Genomic DNA, 12,570 nt, shown 5'->3' with positions numbered 1-12,570 from the left:
TATCCTGTACGCCGACGACACGAATGTTTTCTTCTCCTGATTTATCGTCCCTTTTTTTATTCTTTCAGAAGCACTTGGCTGCAAAACGTATCTCACTGGCTAGACGCGAACCAGTTTAGTTTAAACGTAACGAAAACCAAATATATTCGTTCTCTTCCATCAACAAGCCATCCAACACGTCTCATACATTGCAGTGCAATTCTCATATTTTAGATAAAGTATGCGAACATAATTTTTTAAGTGTCACACTCAACGAAAACCTCCACCGGACCGATCACGTGAATTCTGTGAAAAAAAGGCATTGCTCAAGCGGTAGGCTCACTCAATAAAGTTCGAGCATATCGTCCTCAGAAAATAAAACATCAGCGGTACTTTGCTTTAACGCATTCCCGCTTGCATTATTGCATACTAGACTGGGGTGTCACATCGCTGTCTAATTTAAAACGGCTTATTTGTTATGCAAAAGAAAGCGTTACGATTTATTCATAATTTATCTACATATGAACATGTCTCCGAATTCTTCGCAACAGATGGAATGTTGAACATTGATGCTATCTACAACCAACAGCTTTCTGAAACGATCTTTTCAGAAATGAAGAGAAACCGTGAATTGTTTCTTTCTGCCTGTTTTAAGAAAGAACCATATTACTAGTTAATGTGTCATTCCTTCTTGAAACTCGCAATCAGGACAAACAACGCAACGCAATTACTTCGCTGGCTAATCCATAATTGTATGAATACTCATCCTGCACTAATTAAAATAATCATCACTCTTCCTCTCTGGCTGGTTTCAGAAAAAGAGCTAAATCCTATTTTTCGCACAACTGTATGAATTTCTGATGGTTTCGTTGAGTGTCAGTGCTTTATTTGTGCATCCTACAAGACGTCATTTATGCAACAGTGATTTTTGTACTTTCATCAGCAATTCATGCATATCTTGGATCTCGTTGAGACACATTGTTTATTTTGTAAACCAAATGATTTTTATCCTTGTTATATATCAACTTCCATGCTTCGATGACATTAATTGGTGCCATTCCCTCTCAAGTTAAATGATGTTATTATATTGTTTTCATTTTATGTCGAGTACGAGATGTTATTACCAGCCCTTGCTACGGCTGCATTTCTGCTTGTGTTGCCGAGTTATGTAGAAGCATGCAGGGGCCTAGTCAGGCGGCCCTTGTTACCGCCTTTTGCCTCTGTTCCATGGCTGTGTTGTCAGAAGCACAATAAATTCAAGTTCAAATTCAAATCTGTTTTAGCAGCATGTTTGATATGTGGGTCATTTCACGCCAAACGTCCCACTCGTTGCGCTCGACCATCTCCAATTTGTTCAAAAAAATTCATGGAAACTTATCCTAATGTGTGTATGATAGCCTGAAAAACTTCTGCCGAAAAGAAATTATTTGTGAGGTGAGGGCAGTTTGAGTATTTAGAAAAGGCGCGAAACCAGGCACACCTAAATATTTCATAAAATACTCAAATTATAAGAAAACACTTCACAATTTTCTTCATTTACATTTACAAGGATTCTGGCTTTGATTATAATTCGGAGCCCGTACCTTTATACGGTATAAGTGTTTTTAAAAATCGAAGAAATGTATGAAAATGTACCATTTTTTCGTTTTTTGTTTTGAATATCACCTTGCTCTCTGAAATTCAGAAATAGCCGTTTTGTTTCTCTGTATGTCTAGTAACTAGAATAAATGTTTCAGGTGATGAAACTGCGTACATCGAAGTAAAAAAATACTAAAGTTGAAAAAAGTGCGTTCTGAGCCAAGAAAAGCCGTTAATTTGACCCTGTGGTGGTCCAATTGAAAATACAAAGAAAAGCGGCTTACGTAGAACCGTTAACCGTTTGTTGGCTTTCATTTCTGAAGTTTTTATCGAGGTAATTTTTCTTTAAAGCTGGAAAAGAATTTTTAAATTTGAGCTCTCGCGCCGCCAATTTGCGTCGTCTTTCAACGCCTCTTCACCGCAGAACACGCCACCTGGCATGGCACGACACTTATTGCCAGAGAACAACTTGAGTTTCTCGTCGTTCGGTGTCGTACATTTTTAGGGCTGTAGCTAAAGAAGATATCGCGTGACATTCGGCGGATGATATGCAATAAACGAGATCTTTTTCTCTTTCGACGTTCGAACAGACCCGCATTTCCCTGGCTACGTTTGTGGTCGAGCGACTGGTGGTTTCCATTTTTTTTATTTGTTAAACATTTTGCTTTCATTGAAACGACACTAAAGGCGCTTACACAAGACAGTTTACTTTTAATATAGCTTAAGTGACATTTACAACTGTATTATTGCTCGCTGTATGCAGAGAAATGGAACCAAATCCGGTTCCAAATAACGCCCAAACCCTGCAGACAACTTCATAAAGGCAAATTGAAAAAAAATTAGCTTTTTTGCGGGGGGGGGGGGGGGGGAGGGGGGGGAATGTGAAGCAGGCGTCATTTCCTGTTCTTAAAACCAACTTTGATTTTCGTCGCTTACGGAGCGGTTCGGGTTTCCACAGAGATATATGAGACTGGCGTAATTTCCTTTCCTTAGAACCAACTTTCCCTTTCCTTCCTTTACGAGCGCGGTTCCGGTGTCCACCGAGATATGTGAGACAAGCGTCATTTCCTTTCCTTAAAACCTATTTTCATTCATTTTCCTTCTCTTACGGGCGCGGTTCCGGTGTCCACCCAGATATGCGAGACGGGTGTCATTCCCTTGTTTGACCTTTAGGTACATTCAAGATCAAACTTGCGGCACCGCTGACAGCTCGCAAAGCTGACGTAGTGAAGCTTTTCGCTTAAAAACAAGGGTATTCAGCGTGCTGTCTCGCATGGACCACGAGGAGGGATGACCAGCTGGCATGGCAGGCGTATCACATCATTTATTTATATCCGAATAAGATCCCGAAGAGCGCACGCCTCGGAGCGCACGTGAAGGAGCGAAGTGCATAGCTGCGGCGAAGTGCACAGTGTCGTGCTCTGCGGTGAAGAGGCGTAAAGAGACGACGCAACTTGCGGCGAGAGAGCACAACTTCAACAATTCTTTTCTCACTTTACACAAAAATTACCTCGATAAAAATTTCAGAAATGAAAGAAATTAAAATGTTCTACGTAACTCGCTAGTGTTTCATTTCTAGTTGCACCACCTCAGGGTGAAATTAACGACTGTTTTTGGCTCAGATCGCACTTTTTGCAACTTTAGTATTTTTTTTTTACTTCGATGTACGCAGTTTCATAATCTGTAACATTCATTATAGAGCATAAAATGAACTACCATAACACAAAAGTGTCTTTTTTAGGTAATCGGTAAAATATTAGGCCAAAATTTAGTCCCCTTCGTTCTGGTTACTGCATGCTTGTAATATTTTACTCTCCTGTAGTCTGCATTTGAACTTTCATTCAAGTCATAAAACCGGTGCCCATTTACATGTAGTGCTGGTGAGGATGTATTTTTTATTCGGAACCTACTTCATTCCCGAGCACATGGCTAGCGTTTCTGCTCCATTCTACTGTGACAAAAGGCCACCAGAAGTAGAAAATATTTAGACGTTAAAACCAGCCTGTACAATGGAGCACCATTGACTTGTACAGGAAGTTTATAAACATCCCCGTGTGACACAACCTCGCATGCGCTATTCTCTTCGTGTTGTTTATTATGCCTGAGTTTTTGTGTGAATATAAGTGTCTAATATGTTTTTTTCTTATACCGTCCACAGCCTGGCGAGAAGAGACGAGGCCGCAGGACGAGGACGAGGAGAAGAGACCGGGATCGGTCGGTAAACGATAACTGGGTGTTGCATTGTGACAAATTGCTTGGGTGCCGAACTTCTTGCGTACCGGTGTTAAAAATTGCTCCTTGTCACCGTGATGCCTGGTTCACGAGAACAATTATGCGAAGCATACGCAAAGAAAATTGCTTATACCGCCATGCAGCCAGCACTGACTAGGAGGAGCGTTGGAAGGCTTATCATGCACAGTATCTTCTAGTGAAAGAACAGAAAAAAGAAGCTAAAGATACGTTGTTAAATATTGATGCTTCTAACATGATCAGGAATGATACTAGAAAATTTTAGAAGGTTGTAAACCCAAGTTTTTCTATTATTCTACGAGTTTGGGCATGGATGGCATGCCGATCGATGAAACCTTTTCGGCGAAATAGTTCAATTTTTTAGCAATATTTCTTCACTGATGAAGACTCGTTTTCTCAAATGTGTCTCCTCAAAGCTGTCGGTCACGCCATGGAAAATATCACAGTTTCCTGTCTTGAGGTAGTGTGTGCCATTGATCGTTTGCTTTCGAAATGTAGCCCTGTACCGGATGGCATCTCTACAAAGCTACTAAAGCTAACTAAACACATATCAGGACCACTGCTGTGCAAACTGTTACAACAATTTCTTGCAACTGGCAAACTGCCTGATGATTAGTAAACGGCTCATGTCATTCCTTTCTTTAAGTCTGGAGATAAAAATTTCCTTAACAATTACAAGCCCATCTCACTCGTCTTTCGTGTAGATTCCTTGAACACATTATATCACCCCAAATTATGCAATACCTGGTGAATTCCAAGCTCATCTTTTTTAACCAACATGGTTTTCAACGTGGGCCTTCGTGCAAATCACAGCTGTTTGAATCTATTACTGATATTCACCAATCTGTTCATTCGTGTCATCCCATCGACGCCATCTTCATTGATTTTGCTAAAGCCTTCGACCGTGTTCCTCACCATTGGTTAATCTATAAGCTTAACATACTGAATTTGTCACCTCAGGCCATAAGCAGGAGCGAAGATTTTTTAACCAATCTTTTTCGGTCGGTTATCATTAGCAAAATTGTCTACGCTCCTGTCTCGGTGAAATCGGGAGTACCTCAGGACTCCGTCTTAGAACCGATTCTTTTCCTCATGTACATAAATAACTTGCGTAATAACATCACCTCTAGTATTTGTTTATTCGCAGATGATTGCGACATTTACCATCCAGTTAAAAGCCTTCGAGATCACAGTATCTTGCAGGATGACTTAAACGCTATTTCTGATTGGTGCACAAGGTGGCAAATGCTAATAAATATTGACAAAACGAAAGTACTAACGTTTACTAAAAGAAACAGGTTGTACTTCATACGTACTTCATTAGAAGCAATGTCATGGAGCATGTATCATCCACTAAATATCTAGGAGTTCATTTATCTTCCGACCTTATTTGGAATGTTCATTTTAATGGTTTGGTTTATGGGGGTGTAACGTCCCAAAGCGACTCAGGCTATGAGGGACGCCGTAGTGAAGGGCTCCGGAAATTTCGACCACGTGGGGTTCTTTAACGTGCAATGACATCGCACAGTACACGGGCCTCTGGAATTTTGACTCCATCAAAATTCGACCGCCGGGGCCGGGATCCAACCCGCGTCTTTTGGGCCAGCAGCCGAGCGCGCCATAACCACTGAGCCACCGCGGCGGCTTTGGAATGTTCATTTTGAGTACATTATTAACAAGGCTCCTAAAACATTAGGTTTCCTGAAGCGTGACTTGTATCAAGCCAACCAACAAACAAAACCTCTAGCTTATACATCCCTTGGCTGCTCCCAACGTGAATACGCTTCCATCATCTGGCACCCTCAACAAGAATACTTAGTACACTACACTGAATCACTTCAGAGCAAGGCAGCCAGGTTTACTGCCCATGATTATTAATTTCGAATCAGCGTAAATAGCCTTGAGCAAGAATTTATCTTCTTGCCCCTCGAAACTAGAAGACGAAATGGCCGCCTATCGCTCATGCACATGGTTCATCGGACTTTCGTGAATTGTTTCTGCGCCCTGCTGCCCACAGATCTTCTCGTTTAGACCACCCATTTAAGATCAGCCCCATATTCGCGAGCACAAATTTGTTCAAATATTCACCTCTGTTACTTGGCATCTCACAATGCGTATGCCTGCAGATGTCGCCTCCATATCTGACTACGCAACATTCCTCGGAGCTCTGGAGAGAACAGAATGTTAAGCTGCTTTTATTGCTTTGTTGTTGCTTTAGTGTTTATGACTGTATTCTTTGTTATATTTCTCTCCCTCTCCGGTATTGCGCGTAATATAGCTAATTCTTTTATAGCTTTGTGAAATCATTTAAAACTATATATCGATTGTATAAATACTCAGGTTTCAAAAATAATTTGAAGTCCTTCTTTTATATATTTTCTGTTATTTATTCTATGGGTAACTTGTAAGTGCAATTTTTGCTTATGTGCATGTACTACCAATGTTTTTTTAGTCGTATTCGACCCTATGTAATGCCCGAAAGGGCTCTTAGTGTAAATAAATGAAATGAAACTTGCGCACTAGCCTGAGTCAGTGAGTGACTGAGCTGCATCTGTCGAGGGCATATGCTGCACGTCGACACCACCTGAGGTCTCCACATGGGGACCTCAGGAGTGTCTATTTGGGTTTTTGCGGACAGTGTTTCAGTTATTTCTATTTAAGTGTCGCTACGGTGGAGCAATTGCCGGCAGCAACTGCAAGGCTAATCCCACCGGTAGTTTACAACCACTCAACTCACTCAACAACCACTCAGGACGACACTTCGCCTGACGACAAGGGTTCTTCTCTTCAGAAGCCTGCCTTCATCATGCGATCTGCCTGCAGGTGCACACTTTCAATCACCTTGTATGAGCAGGAATTGTCTAGGGCAGCTCGAGGGCATGTCTTGGCGATACCTATTTTTACTAATTTCGAATGGGGCGAAATAAAACTCAAAATTTCTTTTTTTAGACCTTCGCTACTACATATAGCAAACGCGTGCGTTACTCAGAAAAAGCCGAATGTCCAGGAACTGTAGGCTACCATCTTTAGAAAGCTCATGGGTGAACTTAAGAACATAGGCACATGAATTAAATACTTCCAAGGTTCGTTCAGGGAGGAGCAGTGATAGCGGTTGTTCTCTCTAGCGAGAAATTTTGTGCAGGAAAACCATCCCGAACGCGGTTTTTCGGCCATAAAAGTCGAAGCAATACATGGCTCACATGGGACCGCCCTTCAACCATCGCCTCCAGTAGTGACCCATAAATACGCCCCTGAGCGGAGGGTTCTCACCGGCTCGACGTCCTTCGCCGACACCGGGTGCGAAAAGAGGTCGTTAAACGCAGCCGAACGTTCCGAAACGCCCCTCCAACGCTCAGCGCATGCCTTCGAAAGGGCTATAAACAGCTATTAGGCAAGGCGCAGTCGTATATTGCTTACAGCAGACGGGCGCGTGAACCCTACCGTGAAAGAATAAAGGGAAAGGCCCTTTACAATGTTTACACAAGCTGGCAATATTTACGCTACCTATTGCTTAGTTTGGCGTCCTCCACAGCATATCGTAAGTGCAGTCAAATTAATCTGCCGAGGAAAAGAAAAAAGACGCAATATTAATACCCGATTCACCATGATTTAGCGTTGAATGACGCTTGTTTCGTCACACCTGCGGCTCAAAATCACCCTTATGCATTGAATCCACAATCCACCGGCGGAAGACAAGCATTAAATTTAGAGATTTCGTCGTTGCCCCCTTGGTTTGACGCATCGATACGTCCCACGTTAAAGGGTGTCTTAAGTCCCGGATGGTTTCCTTCCGTCATTGGCGCCTTTAGCACTGAAGGCGCACGTATCTACGTAATGTCCGGACGAACCAGCTAGTTTCGTCTTAGAATAATAATTAATAATTGGTTTTTGGGGAAAGGAAATGGCGCAGTATCTGTCTCATATATCGTTGGACACCTGAACCACGCCGTAAGGGAAGGGACAAGGGAGGGAGTGAAAGAAGAAGGGAAGAAGGAGGTGCCGTAGTGGAGGGCTCCGGAATAATTTCGACCACCTGGGGATCTTTAACGTGCACTGACATCGCACAGCACACGGGCGCCTTAGCGTTTTTCCTCCATAAAAACGCAGCCGCCGCGTCTTAGAAATCAAATTTCTTTTTTACGTTTGCGCAAAACTAAGGCTAAGGAATATAACTCGTAGACAGTAGCACTAGGAGTCCTGGAAAAAAAATAACACGAGCGAAGAAAGTGACAGTCGCTTTCCGGCTTTCCTCCTAGAAGAAGAGAGGGGGAGTTTCTTCCCTCTATTTTGTTAGCTGCCGACCATGCCAGGTGGTTCTGAGAGGCTTCAGAGAACACCTGACAGTTTCTTCCTAGCAGTGAGTTCTAATACCGTTGCATAAAACAAAATTCTCAAGATGATTACGACAGTAATGGGTTACGGCAGCGCGGCTGTTAAATGCAATCACTCTTCGAAGTAGCGACTGCATTTTTGGAGGGATCGTAAGTAGGATTCTTACAAAGGGATTCCTTCCACAATGTGAACGCAGCGCTATCCTAGTGGCTTGAGCATCCGCCTCGCATGCGGTAGATGCGGGGTTCGATCCCCAGTACCGCCGGGTACCCACCTGTGATACTATGGTTACAAGCTTCCCCTGGCCTGGTGATCGGCTTATTCCGGGCGAAATGCTTGGGAAATGGGCCTTTGACCCCAGCTTGTGTAAACAAAAATACTTTGTGGCATGACGCTCTCTGGCCGCTGATGCCCTTGCGCCATAAAAATTCGCTATGATCATCAACGTAAACGTGAACCTATGGTCTCTATCGCAAACAGTCTCCAGCCTCGTCTTCATCCAAGTCGCTGCTCCAGGGCTCCGACAACAGCCGTCGCCATCGAGATTCACTCAACAGCACCCCTCCTTTCCCCCTCTTCCTCGGACCGACTGTTCTGATTGCTTTAAGACGTATTGTAAGTAAAAAAAAACAATATAATCAGGACTTTGAGGACACTCGGTAATGCGGTTTTGTAGCGCTGTTGTTTGTTAAATGGAGTCACTATTCCAGGTAGTGATAACATTTTTGGACGTGGTCATTTTTAAGTCCTAACGTGAGACAGCGCCAAAGTTCTCTGATGTCGACGTTGAATTCGCCAACGAGAAACGTAGCAGAGGTATTGTCAGCGCCGTCTTATAAGTATACACCGTTGGTGATGTCACAGATTCTGAGGACCAATCAGAAGTGTTGTATGATGCGTATCTGCGAGCGGTTATGTGATGTGTCACGCGAATGACGACGACGCTCGCGCTTGGAGGGAGCTGCTAACAGCTCCGCTGTCAAAGTTATTGCTTACCGAGACGGCTGCGAACACTCACCTGCAGCGAGCTGACGGTCAACATGGCCACGCGCAGGGACTTCCTCAGTTTCCTATCGTCCCAAGGCGCGGTGTTCTCGGTGGCCGAGCGAGACAGCGCGCTCCTCAGCTCCTGGACGATGGCCTCCTTCGCCCGTAGCGAGTTGGCCGTGATGTGCAGGTTGCGCCGCTCCTCGTCCAGCATCTGCACGCAAGCGCCGACGTCCGTCGTTGTCTGTGCGCGCTGCTTTCCTTGCCACGATGAACGGAAACCGACTAGATATTCTCCTGCGTGTTTCTTTCACGTCTGCCTTTTACTTTTTTTCCTTCCTTGGTCCGAAATCATCCGTCGCAGTTCATTCGCTCTGCCTAGCGGAGCTGTGCCTCCGGAAAGTCAGAGGTCTTCAAGGTTCTCTCAAATGCGTTGTTCATCCATCGTTCGCTCTGAATACTAGCTTTAGATAAGCGGTGTAAAAGAATTGCGAAGGGATTTTTTCGTCTTGCCTGACGCCCTCTCTAACTGGTGCCTTTTTTTCTGACCGCTGCTGGAGAAGTATGCATCCTGCGCGTATCCTAGCTGTGGCTTACCTCTAGCGGTGCTGTTAGTTAGGCTTGCGCACAGAAGGGAATGCCCACGAAGTCTGAATGGTCCTTGTGGTCAGCTGACTTTAGGTAGCCAGCTGACCTCAAACCGGAGCTGCAGCAGTATGCTTTCAGGCAGTGGCGCAGACAGAAATATTCTTCACGTGGTGTCAGTAGTAGTAGTAAGTGTTTAATGCAAAATAAAAACAAAAATAAACTAAAAGATTTTTGCTGACCCAGTCATCTGCAATCACTACGGCGGCGGCACCTGCACTGGGGCAGCGGAAATCAAGAATAGCAGGCATTTGTTAGGCTGGGGCAACCTAAAAAGGGTGAAAAATAATAAGCCCCTGCCTGCACCACTGACGTACAACAGGCTTAATCCAATCTGAAAATAAATGAAAAAGCCCGAAGGCAATGAATAATTTTGGCACCCGTAGGTTTGAAAAATGAAAAAAAAATGGGGGGGGGAGTAAAAATCTACATGGTGACCCACAGCTGGAGAAGCGGGCCCGGGGAGACTCCCCTGGGACGACGTAGCGGAAGGGCTTGGATGAAGGGGTTATAGGAATTGGGATGGGAATGGGGACAGCCAGTTTTTGCTTTGATACTTCATTATCTCGACTTCATTGCTGGCCTGCCTGGCCAGAACAGGGAGAGCGTCAAGATTGCCTAATGGTGCGGCCCCGCTGACGGGATGCCCGACCACCTACAAACGCAACGGGCTCCGACCGCCGGAGAAAGGAAAACCTAACTCGGGGTCACGACTTTGAGGGTTTATTTCGGACCTGCCAGCTACTTGCCGTGTGCTTTTCGCGGTTTTTCAGACACCGGAAGTGTGTGTGGTGTGATCTGGCCAGTAGAGGCTTAGGTCGCAAGCATATCGGCACCATGACCTAACACCTCCGGGGGGACCCACCTGTGCTTCCAACCAACCAACCATGCACTTATTTTCTCCCCTAGCTAGCTCCATGCCTACTGAGGAGGGAGTGTTCTAGGCCAGGCGACTGGGCCACAAACCAAGAACGTGGCTTAGGGTGAGATGACCCGGGCATACTCCGCCGGTACTCCACAGCATCGACGGCTTTTGCACTGGTCCTACTACGGTCCCCAAACCTCAACGTCCCGCAATGGCCATCACAGCCCCGCGGTCAGCCGTGAGGCTGCTTCCCCGAGGACATCGATTCCGAGGAGCCTGGCTGCTGTGAAACCCCACGCGGACCAGTCCCCTCCGTAGCTAGAAACCGGCGCGTCTGTCGCCAGTCGCGCACGCCCCCGCGTGCGGAGGCTAGTGGCGCGTATTTGAAAACCTTTTGATCTTTTGACATGCCTTCCGTGCGGGATTCTGTGGGTCGAGCCTGGTGATATAACCAGGCCTGCCTCCGCTCAGGCAACGTACCTCACGGGCGCAGTAATCCCTCACAGCTGCGTGGGAGTCACTGCCACTCCCATAGGGCTTTGCATCCCCAGAGGATGGGCCCCGGCCAACCCATCCCCACCACTGGCGTTGCACCGGAGCAAAGCCTAGTGGCCGAAACTACACCGGCCCGTATCCGGTGGCGGGCAGACTAGCAGGCAGTTTGAAGAAGTGAAATGAAAGAGGTGAGGGGACAGTAGGAAAGGGCAGAAGGAGAGGTGATAAATAAAAGATTTACATACGGCGCCGGCAAAAAAAGTGAAAAGAAAGAGGGCCTGCACCCAAACAGTATCTTTGCCATTTTTCAACTTTAATTAAGCCGAAGGGTTAGCTGTTTTGTTCATTGTTATGTCTGCACAAAAATACTAGTGCACACAGCATTCCGAGGACTTGATTCATAAAGAACATTTATTTTCTAAAAAAAAAAAAACACTCGTACGAAAAGTCGTGGCTATTTACAATATTTTCGCATAATATACAACACAAAATATCCTGCTCTCCAACAAAGTCAGCAACTGCGAACGAATGGCATTTGTCAAAACTTCTACCCCGTGCATGGGAACCTGTATGCGGCCACAGAAGCACTTTAAAGAAGCATGCTTTGTTTTCGCGATATCTTATGATCACTTGAAGACAATGCAAATGATAAAAAAGGTGGCTGACGTGAAGAGGTATGTTTAATTGTGTGAAGTCTACCTACAATTAAAAAGAGTGTCACACGGCGTGCGATGGCGAAGGGTGACTCTTTTCTACAATACCTTGAGTTTATAGAGCTTGGACAACATACATCAATATTTTCGAGAATAAACAACAGAGAACACATATGTTGAACGTTCCTGAATAAGTACTGAAACGCAGAAGTAAAGGGCACTGTTTGAAATTCAACGCGGAGATGTAGGGCGAGGAAAAAGAGCGCTATTAAAATATGGTCGCGGAAATGCATGAAACTTCTGTGAGTTCCTCTACAAGTTGAACATTGCGCAAAATCATCCGTTCACCTCAGCAACCTAATGCACAAAAAGTTTAGTTTAGGGGGGTTTAACGTACCAAAGCGACTCAGGCTATGAGGGACGCCGTAGTGAAGGTCTCCGGGAATTTCGACCACCTAGGGTTCTTTAACGTGCACTGACATCGCACAGTACACGGGCTTCCAGAATTTCGCCTCCATCGAAATTCGGCCGCCGCAGCCGGGATCGAACCCGAGTCTTTCTGGTCAGCAGCCGAACGCCATAACCACTAAGCCACCGCGGCGGCCTAATGCACAAAAAGTAGGAAAGGAGTCTCTCTCTGCTCGCGTTCATACACTACACAGTCGGCCGAAGCCGCCGGCAGTAGACAGGAAGTACGCGAAAGGACAGTTTCGGGACTGAAAACGATATCTGTGTGAATGTTGAGAAGTGCACCCCCCCCCCCCCCCCCCCCCCAGCAACCGCTCT

General features: G+C 45.4%; 2 protein-coding genes and 1 non-coding gene across 4 annotated transcripts in view; 1 reads left to right on the top strand and 2 right to left on the bottom strand.

Moving 5' to 3' along the window:
* Positions 1–12,570, top strand: part of LOC144104506 (angio-associated migratory cell protein) — a 528,250-nt gene that overhangs the window by 89,067 nt on the left and 426,613 nt on the right. The window lies entirely within an intron of this gene.
* Positions 1–12,570, bottom strand: part of LOC144105200 (uncharacterized) — a 143,458-nt gene that overhangs the window by 113,941 nt on the left and 16,947 nt on the right. The window contains exon 6 of the mRNA XM_077638346.1: positions 9,158–9,340. Within this exon, the coding sequence (XP_077494472.1) occupies positions 9,158–9,340 (183 nt within the window). The remainder of the gene's footprint in view (positions 1–9,157; positions 9,341–12,570) is intronic.
* Positions 12,314–12,385, bottom strand: TRNAS-GCU (transfer RNA serine (anticodon GCU)). The gene has a single exon. It is a non-coding gene; the product is annotated as a tRNA-Ser (tRNA).

This window comes from Amblyomma americanum, chromosome 9, assembly GCF_052857255.1.
Source record: "Amblyomma americanum isolate KBUSLIRL-KWMA chromosome 9, ASM5285725v1, whole genome shotgun sequence".
Taxonomy (NCBI): Eukaryota; Metazoa; Arthropoda; class Arachnida; order Ixodida; family Ixodidae; genus Amblyomma; species Amblyomma americanum.
Note: the sequence above shows the minus strand (reverse complement) of the source record. Positions and strands in the feature narration are given on the sequence as shown.